The sequence below is a fragment of the Lytechinus variegatus genome, chromosome 6 (genome assembly GCF_018143015.1).
Source record: "Lytechinus variegatus isolate NC3 chromosome 6, Lvar_3.0, whole genome shotgun sequence".
Taxonomy (NCBI): Eukaryota; Metazoa; Echinodermata; class Echinoidea; order Temnopleuroida; family Toxopneustidae; genus Lytechinus; species Lytechinus variegatus.
This window is the reverse complement of record NC_054745.1, coordinates 25880355-25900474: the sequence shown is the minus strand read 5'-3', so window position 1 is coordinate 25900474 and position 20120 is coordinate 25880355. Positions and strand designations below refer to the sequence as shown.

The window sequence follows — 20120 nt, the reverse complement described above, 5'->3', positions numbered from 1 at the left end:
TTGTAGCTAGCATGTTCATCACATGGGGAGGGTTTTTCTTTCTTTAACGTCGGGTCAGGAGAAAAGTGTTATACCTTTGCAGATGTGTAAAGGTCCGTGAACTGAACATAAGGCGTTAAATTTTATTTTCGTATGACCAATCCTATTGAAACCTGTCGTCTTTCATTCTTTGGAGGAAAACTGTGCTGGCAGACTCCAATTTTCATATACTTTCCTAATTTTTTTTTTGGTAATAATAAATAAACTTCATATGAACTGGCACATGGTGAAGTTAATAGCCATATTGTATATTTGGAGACTCTTGTGCCTGAATAAGCCAATCTCCATAAAAAGACCAGTCGCTCCTATTCTTGCCTGTTAGCACCTTACACAAGAAATTTATAATATACACCTAAAACTTCTATGAGTGGTACATTTGGAAAGCTGGCTCAGCTACAGCCAGGGTGTAATATGATACAAAGTACACACTTAGAATAGCAGTGGATAGCACCTATATAAATTAAAAATCAACACCCTAACTGAGTAGTACATTGACTGAGCATGGTAGCCTTTAACACCTTACATATGAAATTGACTATAAACACCAAACACCTACCTGAGGCACGCCTTACACTCTGCACATCTGAAACAGGTCTTATGGTAGATAACATTGTCGGCTGTGATCTTTTCCATGGGGTACACACGTCGATTGCACACAATGCACATTTCAGAGGTAACGGTCTGTAGAGGGCAGCAGACAGAAAAAACAAAATATGTTTGGTTAAAGATCAAGTTGTACTTGTAGCAAATGGAATTAATACAATCATTGTGAACTATCAAAATATATCGATGATATTTAGAGATAATAGATCATTAAAAAGGTAAATATCTTTAAGAGCTTGTCTAATTTTGTAACACAAACTGTCTCTTCTTTCAAAGCGGGGAAGTGAGAGTTCGGAATTCCCTGTTCAAAGATAGCTACATAACAATATAATTTTCATAAATAGGACAAAGGTAGACATTCCGAGGATTCAAGAGGTTGCAGTTGGACATACGTACGCGCTGCACGCCAGCCAGCTGCTCTGTGACACTGTTATACGACGCTTTCACGGATGCCATGTTCTGAATGCCCAAACTTTGACGATTCCATGTTCGTGTGTGCTTTGGTCGCTGTTTGAAGACACTGGCAGGTTGGATCCGCCTCCTCCCCTAAAAGCGACGTCAGCAGACGTTCGGGTCAGCGCAGAAGTGGCCAAAAGCAGCATAACGTATGTGTACTGTGAATGTGTGCAAGTGCTGCGCGGCTGGCTGATGATCGACAGCTGCTAGCAAGTTACATCCACGATCTATGTAATGTAGATGGCGGCGAGTACAGCACGCAACAAAACTGTCCAATAGCGCCCTCTCTAATCCCGGGAATGTATACCTTTAATAGAAGGACAGAAAGAAAAATATATATTGTTAAACTGTTAGTAGTTGAAATGGGACGTTTCCAGAGAGGACAGGGCTACATTGCCCAGTGCACACTATGTGATCCAATGTGACGCAATTTTTTTTTTTTTTTTTAGTAAATCGCATTTTGTATTGAATGTGCAAGATCAAAGAAGTAAAATTGTTTCACTTGTAAGATGGGGCCCTGCTGCAGTTATTACTTGTTTTTGTTGTTGTATGGTTTTAGCTATTTCTGAAATAATTACATTTTTTATGTGTAAGAATTATCACTTTCCCCGTTAAAAGTTGTCATTCTCAACCATGTTTGTTTAGTGGGGTCATGATTTGCTTGAGGATTAAGACGTTTTATAGAATCAAATTAATTTCACACTTCGTTGTATTTTTTTAAGGTGAAACAATAATTGAAATGAAATGAGGAACTGTTGCCCCAAAATATTTTCTGAGATGATCTGGTCTCTTAGTAATTTGAGATTAATAACACTTAATAGCACATCCTTAAAAATCTGATTTTTTAAAAAACCTCTTATTCAACATTGATTTTATTGACATAATCATTTGTTGAACAAAAGGTTGTAGAACATCACAGATCTGACAGTGCATATTCTCTCGTTACTTTGGTGAAATATCAAATATCTTGTTTGTTGATAATTTAATCCTTTGAAAACCAGAGATTATTTTGCAAGTGCGAATACCTCTTTGTATCCATGAAGTATCTCAACCCACATTCTTGTCTCATATTCCATAGTAACTTTCATCCCGTTCCCTTGTATCTGCAAAAATCTTCTTTACTTAAAATGAATGATAATTCACTTCTTCGAAACCAAGATTATTTCAAGTATGAACGCATCTTTGTATCCATGAAGTACTTTCTCCTGGTATCACAGCCCACGTTCACGTCTCATATTCCATCCGACTGTCATCACACTTGAAACGTGATACACAGAAGTGGGTCAAAAAACATTTACAAGTGAGGCCGGGACTATATAGCAGGCACGGAGATGTATTATTCTCAACACCGGTATCTTGTTTGTATACACTGTAATACCAGCATATTAAATACAAGGAAGTCTTAGCACGAAAATTGTATAATATAGCATTATGCTATTGACAGTCCTATACTATAATGTATTAAGATATTTTCAACTGCTGTCAAAAAAGTCTCCATTAATGAACCCTTCCAGACAGTATAACTTGGTGCAGAATTCTAAATCAATGCTATGGGGATGCTCACATTGGCATTGCAATTAAGCATGAATAAGTGATGTCACATAAACACATCTACCCTTTAAATTGAAAAAAAAATCCCCAAATATTTATTTTAGCTCATTTTAGATATAGTATTGTCCATGGCATATTTTGTGAAACTTGGGTGTTTTACATTATCTATTCATTTTTTTCCTCAAACTTTCATTCATCCGTTTCTCTCTGTTATAATATGCTACATTTCAAGGGTTTTATTCTCCTGTACACCACTATAACAAAGGGTCTTCAGACACAGACCCTGATGAAACTTTCAATAAGTGGGTCTTCACACAAGGCTAGCACAAATACACAAGTCACTGACGGGAACTGTAGGCTACATATCCAGACCACTTTCCTCGAGTGAACGATTTGCAAAGCAAATTAGGGTGAACTTGCCCTTTAAAAAATCATACCACAGTGGATAACCATATAACCTTCTGGTGATGATGAAGTCATCAATGTTTTAATGACCAGTCAACGAGGTGTCATTCCCTTAGCGCATCAGGAAATGGATCATTTCCCTCAATTTGTCAACATAAATGAGGATAAACATCAGTCTCTAGTATATTCATACGACTGACCAGTCCACCCCGATCTGACCCTGCAGGCTGGAGAGTGATTCCCAGACATGCAGAACAGCTGTGCCCCGTCAATTCTACACCAAAAGTAGCTCCCTCCTCTAAATTTTGTATCCTTATGATCCTTCAATCGAGTGGAGGGGGGGGGGGGGGGGGGGATGGTATCAAGCAACACATTACAGCTGCACCCCATCAATTCTACACCAAAAGTAGCTCCCTCCTCTAAACTTTGTATCTTATCCTTCAATCGAGAGGGGGGGATGGTATCAAGCAACACATTACAGCTGCGTCCGACCAAATTCTTCACCAAAAGTGGCTCCCTCCACCAATTTTGTCTCCTAAATGCTCAAATTTCGAGGTAAGAGGGGAGAGTGTTCCATTCGATGCAAAAGAACAGCACCCAATCGATTCTTCACCAACGGTAGCTCCCGCTACCAAATTACAGTCCCTCAACTGTAAGGAGTCCCGTTTCATGAAGGACTTACAACTGTTGTAACTTTGCCATAATGGCAAAGTTACAATAGTAACAACTCTTTATGAAACCGGCCCCAGGTGCACACGGGTGATTCTCCACCAAATATTGCCTCTTCTCCTGCATTATACCAATCGAGGTAAGGAGAAGAGAGGGAGTGAGGGAATCCAAGCCATGTAGAACGGCTGCACCCCATCATTTCTACACCAAAGGTAGCTCCCTCCTCCAAATTTTGTCTCCTAACACCTCCAACTAACAGGAGGGCATACTGTTCAGACTTCCTCATATCCCAGAGGCATGCATGAGGGTCTTCCTCTCCACTTTGAGAACTGTCTGAACGTAAAGCCTGGTTCCTAACAACATGTTATTTTCCTGCATGACTTCCTGGCCTCCAACCATGGATATATATAGGCCTATATACTCCAACAAAAACTCCTACCCCCTGACCTCTTCAGAGATGGTAAAGCTCTTACTATGAAGCAGTAGAAAAGGGGATTTAAAGGGATGGTCCGGGCTGCAAATATTGATCTGGATTAATGGGAGTAAAATTCACATAGCAAAATGCTGAAAATTTCATCAAAATCGGATAACAAATAAAAATAGTTATTGAATTTTAAGCTTTCTAAATAGTATGCACATCATCATGAATAATCATTAGGTGGGCTGATGATGTCACATCCCCACTGTCTATTTTTTCATACATTTGTTAATGTGTCTCTGTTATGATGGAATAAGTTGCGGCAATAAATGCATTTAAGCAATTGTCAATCCAATTATTTAGTTCTTGGTAGACAAATTTTGAAAAAACCTGATTTCATATAATAAAATACAAAAGAACAAGTGGGGATATAATATCATCAGCCCACCTAATGCATATTCATATAAAGTCATACCTAGAACTATTTCATCGTAATAATGTAATTCTTTGACATTCAATAACTTTGTTATTTGTTATCCGATTTTGATGAAATTTTCAGCATTTTGCTCTGTAAATTTCACTCCATGTATCTATGCCTTTAATAAGATCTACAAACAAACTCAGCTTGATTTTTTATGACTCTGCATCAGAAACTATCGAACCAAACATCAAAATGTGGAAACTCTTTTCAATGACAATCTACAGTCTTTCTAGGGAAACATGAAGTAAACAATAATATTATTCATCAAATAGTGTACAGTCTATGCTTGAGTAGTTAACCGATAGCCATGCTGGGTACAAGAGTTATGACCTAATTCTTCTAAGGTCAATGAAAAATATTTGGCATAGCCACCCACCATCTTTATCTTGGCTTATATAGTCTAGGACCCTCAGTTGTTTTACACCAGACGGAAGTAGCCCAGTAAGAGGCAACTTAACTACGGAAGTACATGTAACTAAAACTTAACATGCAATGAAAAGCTAAAGGCATATTAAAAACAGAGATGGATATGATATTTCATGCCACAATGTATTATTTCCATGTGAAGAGCTTTTATTTCACGTCATTGGTGCTTTATGCCTTACACTATTCCACATCCATGATGCTATTCCCCTTGTACTATTCCACATCCCTGATGCTATTCCCCTTGTACTATTCCACATCCCTGATGCTATTCCCCTTGTACTATTCCACATCCCTGATGCTATTCCCTTGTACTATTCCACATCCATGATGCTATTCCCTTGTACTATTCCACATCCCCGATGCTATTCCCCTTGTACTATTCCACATCCCTGATGCTATTCCCCTTGTACTATTCCACATCCCTGATGCTATTCCCCTTGTACTATTCCACATCCCTGATGCTATTCCCCTTGTACTATTCCACATCCCTGATGCTATTCCCCTTGTACTATTCCACATCCCTGATGCTATTCCCCTTGTACTATTCCACATCCCTGATGCTATTCCCTTGTACTATTCCACATCCCTGATGCTATTCCCCTTGTACTATTCCACATCCATGATGCTATTCCCCTTGTACTATTCCACATCCCTGATGCTATTCCCCTTGTACTATTCCACATCCCCGATGTTATTCCCCTTGTACTATTCCACATCCCTGATGCTATTCCCCTTGTACTATTCCACATCCCCGATGCTATTCCCCTTGTACTATTCCACATCCCTGATGCTATTCCCCTTGTACTATTCCACATCCCTGATGCTATTCCCCTTGTACTATTCCACATCCCTGATGCTATTCCCCTTGTACTATTCCACATCCCTGATGCTATTCCCCTTGTACTATTCCACATCCCTGATGCTATTCCCCTTGTACTATTCCACATCCCTGATGCTATTCCCCTTGTACTATTCCACATCCCTGATGCTATTCCCCTTGTACTATTCCACATCCATGATGCTATTCCCCTTGTACTATTTCACTTGCAATATTCTACCCTTTCCACATTGCAGGTAAACATGAGTCAAATTTGCCTAGATTTATAAATTTCTTTCAGGAAACAATAGTCCACTCAGCTTTCCCTGTTCAGATGAATTTTATTGATGTGAAATAGGCAAATAGTAAATTAAATCTAAATAATTTCTTATTTTCTAGAAAAGTAACCAGCTAAAAAGGTATGTTTTGAAGGGGTGTAGTAACTCCATGTACCCTTACCAGACAGCAGACAACAAAAATAACATTAAAGCTTAGGCTTGGCCTTGTTCCTAATTAATGTCTTATTGGCACATCCCATGCAGGAATGGAGGAGGTAATTAATGAACATGACAGGGAGCTTATTTAGATGAACTTTACTGTGATACATGAATGAATGTCTGCTGCCGTGTGTTCGCATCAGCATGATCTAAACCTCCCTAATTATAGGAGAAGTCCACCACAACAAAAAGTTCATTTGAATTGATAGAGAAAAGACAAATGAGATTGACAGTAAAAATTTCATCAAAATCAGATGTCAAATGTAAAGTTTCGCTCAATTTCACAACACAGTACATACCAATTAATACAAATTTTGTCACCCACTCAACATTTCTCTTGTATTTATAGGAAAATTTGATTCCTCCCTGTTTGTGTGTATAAATGAATAATATGTGCCAAATAGCTCTGGAAGAAAATGAGAAATTGCTGAGAAACAAGCAAAATAAGCACGGAATTCCATCAAAATGTCAGGTATGTTTGGAAGCAATATTAATACATTGTCCCACATATGCTTTTCTGTGTTAGTGATAATCAGAATTGGCGATTTTTGAGCTAAGATATTCATGACTTCACAAACAAACTTACTTTACATTAATGTACCAGATCTAGATATATGCTATGGTGACAATTAACGTTGATATAAAAGACTTTCTCTTGAAATAATTATTTGCTACAACTATTTTCTTTTACCTTTAAACCCCTTAACCCCTAATGACTCCTGCATCACTCATGTGAAAGGGGTGTGATTAGAATGTGGTTCTAGGTTGATGAGCGTTGTATGTGTGTATCCATGTCACGAGTCTATATCAGGTTTCAGGATGTAATACATTAATGTCAATGGATAACCAATACAGACTAAGAAGATAGTTAGTCTGCGGGCAAAGACCATATATCTGATATATGGTTTCGCAATTTGCATCGTGCACAATATAGAGTCTGGATAATGAGACTAGGGGTACATTGCAGAAAGAGGTGCGTTTAAACGCAAGTCAAAAATCAATAGCAAGTCAAAAATGAGTGCTGATGATTGGTTGAAAATCAAGTTGCAAATGATTTTTAGAGTTGCATTTGATTGTAACTCTTTCTGCAACGGGCCATAGATTCACTACATGCTTTAGGTAACATAGACGGAGAGTTGAGAGTCTAGTCTTCACTCCAGAAGGTTTGATTAAATTCGAGTCTGTGCTTGCAGACAAGAATAAAGTAGTCTAAAAGACACAGACTCTTCTGGACTAAGAACAATGTCGTCTCAAAGACAGAGACATTGCAAATTTATTAATAAAGATACAAAGACATAAATACAGAGAACCTAATGAATTTTGAAATTGATTTGTTCTGGAAAAATAAACCCAAAACATTGTGAGCAATATTTTCCAGTTCTCCTAAAAATAGATTGATAAATAAAAGGCCTATGCGCTCTATATTTATTAAAAATGGTCTCGGTTGAAAAGGGTCGTTTGCGGTATGGTAATGAAAAACCTCGATTGCAAAAAAAAGGACACGTCTTTGCCCATGTGTCTGCCAGGTAAGGAGATAATTTTAATATTTCAGGGGCTATTTCTTTTTCCACTTTTTGGCAATTGCTGATTTTGGGGGCTATGTTGTTTCAAGAACATCTTTGTTGTGCAACAAAATATTATGCTGGTAGGTATAGGCCTAAGCAATTCATCATTCAGCTATATGTTAAAAAGCAATATTCTAAAGGTTTTTGAAGGCAGGTTCTAGGGGAGACTTTAGAAATGATGGTCCCTGAAAGCGTTCTATTTGAAGAATTTTAGGTGTGATTTGTATTGTAATGAGGCAAAAACACACAGATGCTCTTAAGTCCCAATATCAAGCATCACCTGCCCCTCCTACTGACCCCACCCACCCCTATAAATAGTGGAATGCACCCTATCACTTGCACAGGAGCAGCTGTCTACATTCACAGACATGGATCACAACATGTCTTGGATGGGGGTGTTATGTTTCATAACAAGCCGTCGTGGTGGGATTCCTGACAGCATGAGCAAAGCACATGTGCAACTCATTACAGCTTTCATTATTGAAACACATGCTTCTTTTCCCCTTTTTCTTGGTGCAACAACAAGTCCACTTCAAGAAGTGAGATGGCAGCAAAATTTTACAGATTTTGACAATTTTCACACCCTTCACTAACACCTCTTTCATAAACCCATCCTCCAATTAGCCGCCTAAGAGTAATGCGGATAATTCAATAAAAATTGCGTTCACAAACTCCAAAAATAAGCCGCATTATTTTTACGAGCGCCCGTCCTGAAAAAGGTGGATAATCGTCATGACAACTGGACACGCCCCCTCCGATGCGGTTGTGTTGGAAAAAGGTGACCTTGTGACCGCACCATGGCAATTATCGGCAATATTTGGAAATGCGTTCATAAAGTCAAAATCTTGTCCCGATGCTGCTATTATGCGGATATTAGCAGCATCAAAATAATGCAGATAACTCTGGTCCTCCAATTTTACGACCAAATTATGCTGCTATTAGCCGCATAATTGGGTTTATGAAAGGGGTATTAGGCTTCACACTAACTTTTTTTCTTGGTGGCCCGATCGGTCCACCAAAATCATCAATTTCATATTTTTGGTGGGCCTGTAAAGCAAACTGAGTGGCACTAAAACAATAGAAAACAGAATGTATCAAAACTTTGGTAAGATATGCAACAAACGCAAACTTTACACATGCAATACATAAGACGGATGTTCATCAAAAAATCTGACTCAAAATGGTGCAAAAATAATGAATTTTTGGCATTTCATGTGACGGCCTCAAAATGTTAGAATAATGGGATTCCACGTGACAATGACGAGAAAATCAAAATATTTCATGTAACAACATACAAAAGATATAGTGAGTGGGTGATGTCATCTGTCTGCGCATTTGCATACCGAAAAAGGATGTGTATAATACCTGTTTTAAGAAATTGAGCGAAAGTTTAAACTGTAATAACTATCTTATTTTACATCCGATTTTGATGAAATTTCCATTGTTATGCTTGTTTGATTATTCTCTTTCTATTCAAATCAGCTTTAGTTGGGGTGGACTTGTCCTTTACGGGGGGGGGGGGGGATTCACTGATGCAGTCTACTGGTTTCATGGACTTTCATGACTTTCATGCATGAAAATCATTCAAAACATTCACAATGTATTTAGACCATGATTGAATTGCATAGTTTTAATCCGGATCTACTCCGCTTTCCAAGTAATACAAAAGGGATTTAGACGAGTCTAATTGCTTGGCATGTAGAGCTCTCAGGAGAATTCTTGTAAGCCTAAATTTAGATGCATGAATGATGGGAGCAGACAGCGATTCATATACCCCAATGAATCATGCTACGAAGCTACGGGTGCGTTCAAGCGACACTTTATTAACCCTAGAATCATGGATTGAAACACGTTTAGAAATATGTTTCTGAAGGATCAAGGTTGCGTTTTAATAGTCAAGAGTAAATGTAAATGTGTTTCAAATCACTAACATGAAGCACAGAAATCGGGGAATTTGGAAAGACGTTTCTGCAGAATCACGTTTGAAAATGGTCATATAAACAGAACTAATTTATTTTGAATTATGATTCTATGTCATTTTTGATCAGCCAACTTCTACGTTCATGACATACTGCTCATTTCGCCTTCGCTTCATACAGTAGCCGTACACGTATGTATTCAAAATCAACGTTGTGTATCTGAGGTTGACCTGTAATTTCACGGTCAATCTGCGCACTTAGACGCGCACTGGCTAGGCTTGAAGTGAAGGAGAAATAGTGTTAGAGGGTAGATCCAGTGGTCTGCGTGGTCCAGTGGTTAGAGCATTGGACTCATAATCGCAAGGTTGTGAGTTCAAATCCCAACTCTGCCATTGTCTCCACGCCCGAGAGTGATATCTGTCGTCTATAACGTCAGCCACTATGACCGATTAACCTAGACGTAAAATGTTTCATAGGTAATTGGTCATACACCAGCTTGGCGTTTACCAGCAAAATGCTGTCCTGTCGAGTTACTCCGGGAGTTACAACAAACAGAAACACTGATTCTGAAGTAACCATTTTTATGTTTTTTATGATTTTCTAAATGATTTTGTTTGTGTTTTGAATCATGATTCACGCTTGTGATTCCAGCTTATGAGGTCGTATGAACGCAGCCTAGATTGATCACAAGATAGAATACCTGAGGCAACTAAGGGCCCATTGCTCACCCATACAAACAATGCATGACACAGAAGTTACACGGAACCATCCATGACGGAACCATTGGTATTCTAAAGCATAATGCAGACATTGCAATGTGTTAATAATTATCTTTTTACAGCACATAAAGCCTGTATATAAAGCACTAGTAAGGGTTGAATTATGTGAATTATAGGCCTACTGAGTATACGTGTAAGCGCTTTGGGCTAATCTGTGAAAAGGACAGTATATAAAAAGTAATTAAAAATATATAATAAAATAAGCTGACATTCCAATATTACCAAAGTGTAGTGATTGTGGAATTATTTTAATCCTTAATAATAAACAAACAAAAAATCTATTTTACCTTTAAAGATATATTGTGCACTCTGTTGGTAATGTTTTTATTTTTCCTAAAAAACCCCTTTGAACACCAGTCTTTATAAATTTAGTGATTGAATATTGATGGGTAACAAAAAAAATTGCTTCCTAAATTTTTTTAATATTCTAGATGTTTTATACCAATGGGGAGGGGGGTGGAAGGGATAGGAGGGGGAAGGGAGGGGAGAAAGGGAGAAGGGATGGGAGGGGGATAGGGGAGAGGAAGGATGGGATGGAACAGCAAGGGAACAGACTCACAGAGAGGGGAAGAAAGAAGGAGAGGGGGGAGGGGAGGAAGGGAAAATGGGATAGAGGAGGGGGAGAAGCGATAGGATGGAACAGCAAGGGAAAAGAGGGGAGGGGGAGGGAAGAAGGAGATGGGGAAGGGAGGGGAGGGGAGGAAAGGAAAGGGGGATAGGGAGGGGATAGGAGGGGAGGGGGAGAGGGGGAGGAAGGGAAACAGGCAGCTAGGGGACGGAGGAGAAGGGATGAGGGGAGGGGAGCTGGGGTTACAGAGATTGGGGTGGTAAAAATTACATATAGGAAAAGAGATTCAGATACATACGTACAACTATCAGGAAATAGGCTATAGACGAGAGAATTCATCAATATGCTTTAAATTCAACTTTTTCCCCTGCACTGCTAAACCAATAGTAAAATAAAAGAAAAATAAACCGTACAGTATGCAAAAGTGGATTGAAGTTCCGAAGAATCTCATTCAACAATGCTCCAATCAATCCAAATGTAAGACACCAGAATCATTACACAAATGACAAATGAGTCCCTTTAACTCCATTGGTCAATTTAGTTCTGTATGAAGAGGGGAGAATATATAGAAAAAATCAATGAAAACCAGAGTCAGCTGTTAAAATGCATCAATAAAATAACCAGCTAGAACCTACATAAAAGCGCAGCAGATGGTAGGCTGAACGTAGCAGGACAAACAAGGGGACAAGAGACTGTATGGTTGCCAATGTGAAGATCGCGCCAAGTTTTAGTGAATGAAAAGGGGCAACCTCTTGTAATATTAATATGCCTTTATCTCTAATATAATCCACAGAGGCCAAGGAAGTATGAAGTATACTCAGCGTTAATCTGGACAACATGAAAAGCAATGGCATGGAAATAGACTTACCACTTTGTAAGGTAACTTATACCCTTTTCATAAACCCATCCTCCACTTAGCCGCCTAAGAGTAATGCGGATAATTCAATAAAAATTGCATTCACAAACTCCGCAAATAATCCGCATTATTTTTACGAGTCCTGAAAAAGGCGGATAATCATCATGGCAACTGCACACGCCCCCTCCAATGGCGTTGCGTTGGAAAAGGGTGACCTTGTGACCGCACCATGGCGATTACCCGCATTTCGAAAGAAATGCGTTCATAAAGTCAAAATCTGGTCCCGATGCTGCGGATAATTGCAGCATCAAAATAATGCGGATAACTCTGGTCCTCCTACGATTTCACGACCAAATTATGCTGCTATTAGCCGCATAATTGGGTTCATGAAAGGGGTATAAGGGGTTATTGCAAGAAAATATTTGCAATCAATTCGGTGGATTCAAAATATGATGCGCTATCTATCGGTTGAGAGCGGACAGGCCAATTTCTAACTGTTGGGTCGATGATATCACACACAGGCTCTGTGAATTTTACTATATCCCTTTAGATATAAATATCTTCAGCCTGAACATCCCTTTAACACCAATTTTAGCGGTTTCAAATACTGAATATTTATCAAGGTTTGAAGTGCAGAAAGAACAATCTAACAATCCTTCACAATTTAAGTTCAATGATAAAACAAAAAGCAGGCAAAATCATAAGCACCGATTTATTTGCAGTGGATACTGCTATTGCACTATTATAAAAATTCCAAATAAATGACAGAGATGCCAAGTTCAAAGACCAGCTATGCGTGAATCTGAGTGAGATCACAGACATTGTGTACAATGTATATGGGGATAGGCTGTGATAGTTGCGTGAGACAGAGATTGGAGGGGATGAACAAGAGTCCATAATGCGTGAGTCTTACGCATAATGCGTGAAACTTGGTAGCTCTGAAATGATATCATTTGCATCTGTATATCTGTTGACCACTTAATTTGTATATTGATAACAGAGTTATAGTTTTTAAAAGGAAGGATATATCTAATTTCTTGTTAGACAAGGAAGAAGGAAGTTTCGCTGCAACGACCACATAAGGTCCCATATTTCTCATAGAAAAATACAAATAATTTTGATGAACAGACTTATGAATTCCCCTTTTTTACAATCAACTCAAGACTTTTTCTTACACAGCTATCTGTAGACAGTGCTACACCAGACCGAGTTTGCTCAATCTCGAGATTTTAGCCCGTTCAGCCCTCTTTGCGATTAATCTCGAGATTCAAGAAACCCCGTCTCCACCAACGGAAGAGCGATTCCTGCTCGAGCGAGGCATCGATGTGTTATGGTCTGACGCCGTGAATAAATAATCCTGGGTGCGTCAGCACCTGCGAATTAGCGGGATGATTAGTAAATTAGCGCGCTATTTTGCACATAGTCCTAAGTTGACTTGGGATTGCAATCTCAAGATTAATCCTATGAACTCGAAACTGTTCAGATTGGGATAACTTGCTGGATCAGAAATAGCACGCTAATTTGAAAACTCGGGCTGGTGCAGACGGCCCTTTAATCTGTAGTCCTAATCCTTAATTAGCCCTGAACGCTGAACAAGATCAAGGAGAGAAGAGATAAGAATTGTTGTGTAGTTATTTACTTATAGTTATACAGACCTGTACAACAAATCACCCCAGGTTTACCCATTGCCTAGCTACAAAGGCATGTTATAAGATAGCACTAAAATGAGGCCCTATAAGCTATAAGGGCTAAAATCACAATTTGTTTTGCCTTGTTGCAAAGGATTTCCTGTATATTTACATTAAACATACACCTACTAGGAAGTTTCTTTGTGAAAAGTGGACTATTCAACCATGAAGGCACGTCCCTGATTCTCCCATCACTTTCTTTCTTTTGTAAAGCGAATGGGGGGGGGTTAAGACCTTGCGAATTGCGATCAATTGCAAATTCAAGTTGAAAAGTTACAAATGATAAAATCAATTTCAACTTAAGCAAATTCAATCGTAACTATGGAAATCCATCAGTGTCAAAATCTTTTTTCTACTAAAAAATTTGCACAAAGTCCTTTGCATGCAAAGAGAAGCGCAGTGAATTTTCAAGAAAACAATCAATGCATGAATACACATCATAGCTACAAAATATTTTGAACAAACATGCATAATAGATGATGATGTTGGTGGCCATCCATAGTTGCGATTGATCGGATCAATCGCGACTCTATGAGAGATGAGGCCCTGGTGACCATTTCATGGGGTATACACCCCAGGGCCCCGTCTTACAAGAAGTTGCGATTGATCCAATCAGTCATAACTTCGGAAAGCTAGCAACATCAACCCCTAAAATGCATGTTTGCTCTAAATATTTCTAGATATGCCGTAAATTCATACATTCATTGATTTTTATTATGACATCGATGGATTTCCGTACGGTTGATCGGATCGATCGTGACTCTTAGTAAGACGGGTCCCTGATTTTTAGTATCGATCCTTTAAAAAGATATTACTGTACGTGCGTAGTGCGAAATGGGTATAAAAATTACCAAAATCGGTGCAGTGTCTACTATTCACCCGCCCCGATCTCCTACTATCATGAAAATCAAATATTTGAGGCAGTATTTATGATGGGAAAGCATGACATAAAATGAAGTATTCTGGGACCAAAGTTTGATTACTTGTGATGGCTGAGTCTTGCTAATACTGTACTACATGAAAAATATCAAGTTTATGTATCTAGATCAAGCTGTCTGACCTCATTCTCTGTTTACTTTGATGAAACGGAGGAAATGAAAGAGACATCAAACTGATTTCATGCAATTAAAAAAAAATAATGCAACATATATAGGGTGCACGTATCAACTCTGTAGTGCTCAAGCCTCAAGGCACTGTTCTCTATTGAATAAATGTCAAACACCAACAATCGACAAACTAATGCCTTAAAATGAAATCAAAAGAAATCACAGAATCATCCGATATACTCCCTGCAGGAGCGGTCCTACTCACGAATCGCGGCTTCTTCTCGGTCTCCGTCGACATCGTTGCTTTTCTGTTCGTTTACGACGATTGCAAGCGAAAAAGGCAAGGTAAACTAGTTGCTAGTAGAGTACTGTTCAAAGGGGAATCGGTTGGATGTGTATTTGTCGATTCCGTCAAATGGAGCTTAAGTCGGGGCTTTAAATCCGAGGTAGAAACGCACACAGGTCAGGGGGTGTACGTGGGGCGTTTGTCGCGGGACGTCGTCGGTCATGTGTCCAGGTTGTAGGTCGTCTGTCAGGGGTTTTAAGACGATGATTGTCCGGATGCAGAAGTGGATGGAGGAGATGAACAGTGTCCAGTGGTCTGTGCGCTGTTGGATGTCTGTAATGACGATGGGCTGCTGATTTGGCCGAATGCAGCACGATGAATTGTGATGTAGTACAGATGTAGTCTGCTAGAGCAATGCAGCGCTCACACACTCAGCTCCAGCTCATGTAACAAAAGAGATTTCTCATGTGTAGTCTATCCCCTAGGGAAAAAATACTATCCTGTTTCTGAAAGAATCACAAATGCGGACACAACTCTCGATGAAACGCCCAAATCGAGCAACAAATCTGAAGAATATGCAGATTTAATTTCAAATGCTGCAAACTATGTGCGTATTGATTATCATCCAGGCAGATTTGAACGTTTGCTGTTGAATCAGAGTGCTTAGAATAGAAACGCTGTCTGCAAAGTCAGACTAGTCACAGGAGATATGGGTTATACTACCATGTAATTAAGATATAGGTTCCAGGCATGTGTGTGTGTGCTGGTGTAGTATATCATGTGTGTATGGATGACAGCTGGACTGCCTTACACAGAAGGGCATTGTGAACCACTTACTTTCACTGCCTGCAACTTCCTGGTTCATAGTCTCACGATTCAGACCCAGTTTTCATACAATGTAGGGAAAATATCCTCAGTACAAGCTGGTTTCCGTAACAAACTATTTCCACAATGATATGATTTGGTGTTAAATATTTTTCTCTATAGAGTACTTAAGTGTGACGTAAGTAGCCATGGTGTCATGGCGGGCTGGTTCAAAACAGAGACACAACTGACAATCGTCTGTACACATTTGCTCGTCTGAAAAATAGGTTGCAAGTGATCAATTCCGATAGCAGCCATTATCTCCTATGAGAAACACGCGCTTTCATTCGGCGGGTTCATTTCTTTAGAACCAGACCGCCATGACACCACGGCAACTGATGCCATCAATTCGGTACTCTACAGTCACACACATTTATCTACATAACAATTGTATATTTTCTTCCTAAGGTCAAAAAGTATATGACTAATGGAAATCTTGGTCTGAATTATAGACTAGTGTTCAGACTCTTCCATTATCAGCATCAGCCTTGATCGAGGGGCAGTCGGGCAGGATATCTCAAGTAATAATATTTCCTTTTCGATTAGCTCCCACAAATGACACCAAACTGTTAGCCATGGAATAAATTAACTACATCACATCACAACAAACTGATGAATGGGTGCTTAAATACCCTCATGATTGAAAATATAAATAACTAAATACCCAGGCTGGTAAACAATGATAGAGTACTAGTACCGATTGACTAAGTTTAATTACTTGAAAGTTGGCATTAATCAAAATGTATATAAAAAAAGTAGATTTTCTTTTGAAGACAATTGTTTTAAAGAGCCTGCTCTGCCAACATTAAAGGGAAATGAAACCTTTGGAACAAATAGGCTTGTGTAGAAACAGAAAAATCAAAGAATAAGAATAAAGAAAGTTTGAGAAAAATCGGGCAAATAGTGAGAAAGTTATGAGCATTTGAATATTTCAATCACTAATGCTATGGAGATCCTCCCATTGGCAATGCAACAAGGATGTGTGATGTCACTGATGAACAACTTTCCCTTTGGTGGACTATAAAATACCCTCAAAATGTCTCTTTTTGCTTTTTCTTATGATGATACAAACTCTTTATCCATGATGTATTCTTAAAAAAATATGTATTACATGCCCTCATGTAGAAAGAACACATGATTTATGGATAGATGTGATAAAAGAGGCAATTCAAGTGAAATATATACTAAAGTAATGGGGAGAGTTGTTCACAAGTGACATCACACATCTTTGTTGCATTGCCAATTTGCTATCTCCATAGCATTAGTGATCGCAATATTCAAATGCTCATAACTTTCTCATTATTTGTCAGATTTTTCTCAAACTTTCGTTGATCTGTTTCTTTGATTTTTCTGTTTTCACACAAGCTATCTTGTTCCAATGGTTTCATTCTCCTTTAAAGAGAAAACAAATAATTACAGTTAACTAGTGTCAAATAAGACTGGTGGTCTGCCACTGATGTCCTCCTAAAATAAGACACTGTTCTCACTCCCGTCCTAAAACTAGTTTAGTGGAAACAAGTTTAACGTGTAATGAGAATGGTCAAGGAAGCGATCTTCCAAACCGGTTCAGAAAACCACCCAATGAAGTAGTTCTGAAGATCGCTTTACCTCGTTAAACTGGTTTTAGCGTGAGGACTCAACCGTTCTTCGGGAAGCGATCTTCGCACAGTTTGAGCGCGCTACGTACTCCACACACTGTGCATAGAATGCCTACTCTGCGGTGTCGAATTTTGCACGAAACATGTCACCCACTGAGAGTGTTCCCATAGCAACAAAACCACTTTACATATACATGAAGTGGTTTTGAAAACCACTTTCGGCTGATCAAATGGGAACGCTCTAGCATAGCAATCTTCCAAACTGGTTTCCTGAACCAATTTCCAGTAAAATTAGTTGCAGAAAGTATGAGAATGGTGTCTTACACAATATCCTGGTGTTTTTTACCTCATGTTTCATATAGCCCTACCAGTAGGTCAATATATTTTCCTATTTACCTTCAGCTGCTGGTAGGTGAGGTTTAGTCTTCTATGCTGAATGTGCAACCTATAATGTCTTGTGTACTAAAGACCCTCCCCTTCACTAATTGAAACAGCAAGGTTTGTATGTGCTAGTCTTTGCTTGGAGACCTATTTGTTAATCACAGTTTCAATCAGGGTCTGTGTCTGCAGACTAAGGGTAGTCAAAATTCTAAGCCTGAAAGGGGCTGATTTTTATATACCCATCCCCCAATAAGTAAATAATACCCCTTTCATAAACCCATCCTCCAATTAGCCGCCTAAGAGTAATGCGGATAATTCAATAAAAATTGCGTTCACAAACTCCAAAAATAATCCGCACTATTTTTACGGGCGCCCGTCTTGAAAAAGGCAGATAATCGTCATGACAACTGCACAAGCCCCCTCCAACGTGGTTGTGTTGGAAAAGGGTGATCTTGTGACCGCACCATGGCAATTATCCGCATTATTATAAAGTCAAAATCTGGTCTCGATGCCGCTATTATGCGGATAATTGCAGCATCAAAATAAGGCGGATAACTCCGGTCCTCCTCCGATTTTACGACCAAATCATGCTGCTATTAGCCGCATAATTGGGTTTATAGAAGGGGTATAAATAAATATTAAACTGAAGTTTGAGGTGGTTGTGATGAAAAAAGAAATAGTAAGAGTAGGAGGTGCATGAATAATTATTTCATGAGAGCGCCTATAAGATCAAGGTTAATTACAACCACATTATCATTGATCTACATTGAAATCAATTCATCTCTGTGAAGTTTCTGTTTGTTCTGTTTATGGTAACTCCCGTAGGAACTCGGCAGGACAGCATTTTGCTGGTAAACGCCAAGCTGGTATATAACCAATTACCTATGAAACATTTTACGTCTAGGTTAATCAGTCATAGTGGCTGACATTATAGACGACAGATATCACTCTCGGGCCTTTTTATCAAAGTGGAGACAATGGCAGAGTTGGGATTCGAACTCACAACCTTGCGATTATGAGTCCAATTCGCTAACCACTGGACCACTCGACCTTGTTTATGAAATCTTAGCTGGAAACCGATGATTCCGACGATAAACAATACAAAAAGCATATGTAGAACAGTGTATTAAATGTTTGAAAAAATGCCAGACATTTTCTGGAATTCCTTGCTCATTTTGCTAATTTCTCAGTAATTACGCATTTTCTTCCAGAGCCAACTGGCAAATGTTGAAGCTATACATACAAACACTTGGGTGGTCATTGTATTGGACTCCGTTTGAACTCATTTTGAGATCATTACCACAACTGGTATTTATCATTAATCAAACTAAGAGGTTAGATCAAGCAAAAGTCCAGGCAATAAAAAATAAATAAAAAAGAAAGAAATAAACTTGAAATTTAAGGGGGGGGGGTTGTGATGGGATATTAATACTAAGCAAAAATGCTGATTTTACATTCCAATTTTGACAATTGAGGACTAAAAAGTCTGTACATGGTATAATTTCTAGATCGTTAGGCCTTTGAGGCTTTCTTCATTTTGTCAAATCGTAGATATGAAACCAAACTAGCCATTAGAAGTGGATCGATTTCTCACACTCCAAAAAGTTTGGGAAACTATTAATTAGACTTAAGAGGTTAGACATGGAGGTGAAGCAGAAGCAAACCAAGTAGTTAACTGATTAATATTCACATGGTCTAGAAGCAGTTGGTCTACTTCTGATATGGTTTAATTCTGAATGGGAACACCCAACTGATCTAATACCAACACCAATATTTGATAATGACTTCGATTTGTCAAGGTTAATTACTATTTTTTGTGTATTTGGTAAATCTCTTTTTGATAATTTGCTGTGAATATTTGACACTTGAAAAAAGAATGAGTACGTTGAGTTAGTAGTAGAGAGAAAGAAATGAAAATGTAATAAAAAAATTTCGAAATTTTCACTCCCTCGCTTTGCTCACTTGCAACTTGTTTTAAATTTTGCCCGAAACACCCTATCTGGTGGGTGTTTCATAAAGCTGTTCCAAAGATAAGAGCAACTTTAAGAATGACCGGTGATTCTTTCTGGTGGTAAATGGTGATCCTTTTTGGTGGTAAATGGTATTCATTGGCGATGGTTTAGCATGTAAGAAAGGTTCACCAGTCGTTCTTTAAAGGTCAAGTCCACCTCAGAAAAATGTTGATTTGAATCAATAGAGAAAAATCAG

At 38.7% G+C, this 20120-nt stretch overlaps 1 protein-coding gene across 2 annotated transcripts in view; it reads right to left on the bottom strand.

The window, feature by feature from the left end:
• LOC121417269 (LIM domain-containing protein 2-like) overlaps positions 1-20120 on the bottom strand; it is a 56338-nt gene that overhangs the window by 11821 nt on the left and 24397 nt on the right. For both annotated transcript variants that reach the window (XM_041610910.1, XM_041610911.1), the window contains exon 3: positions 596-720. In XM_041610910.1, coding sequence (XP_041466844.1) covers positions 596-720 — 125 coding nt within the window. The remainder of the gene's footprint in view (positions 1-595; positions 721-20120) is intronic.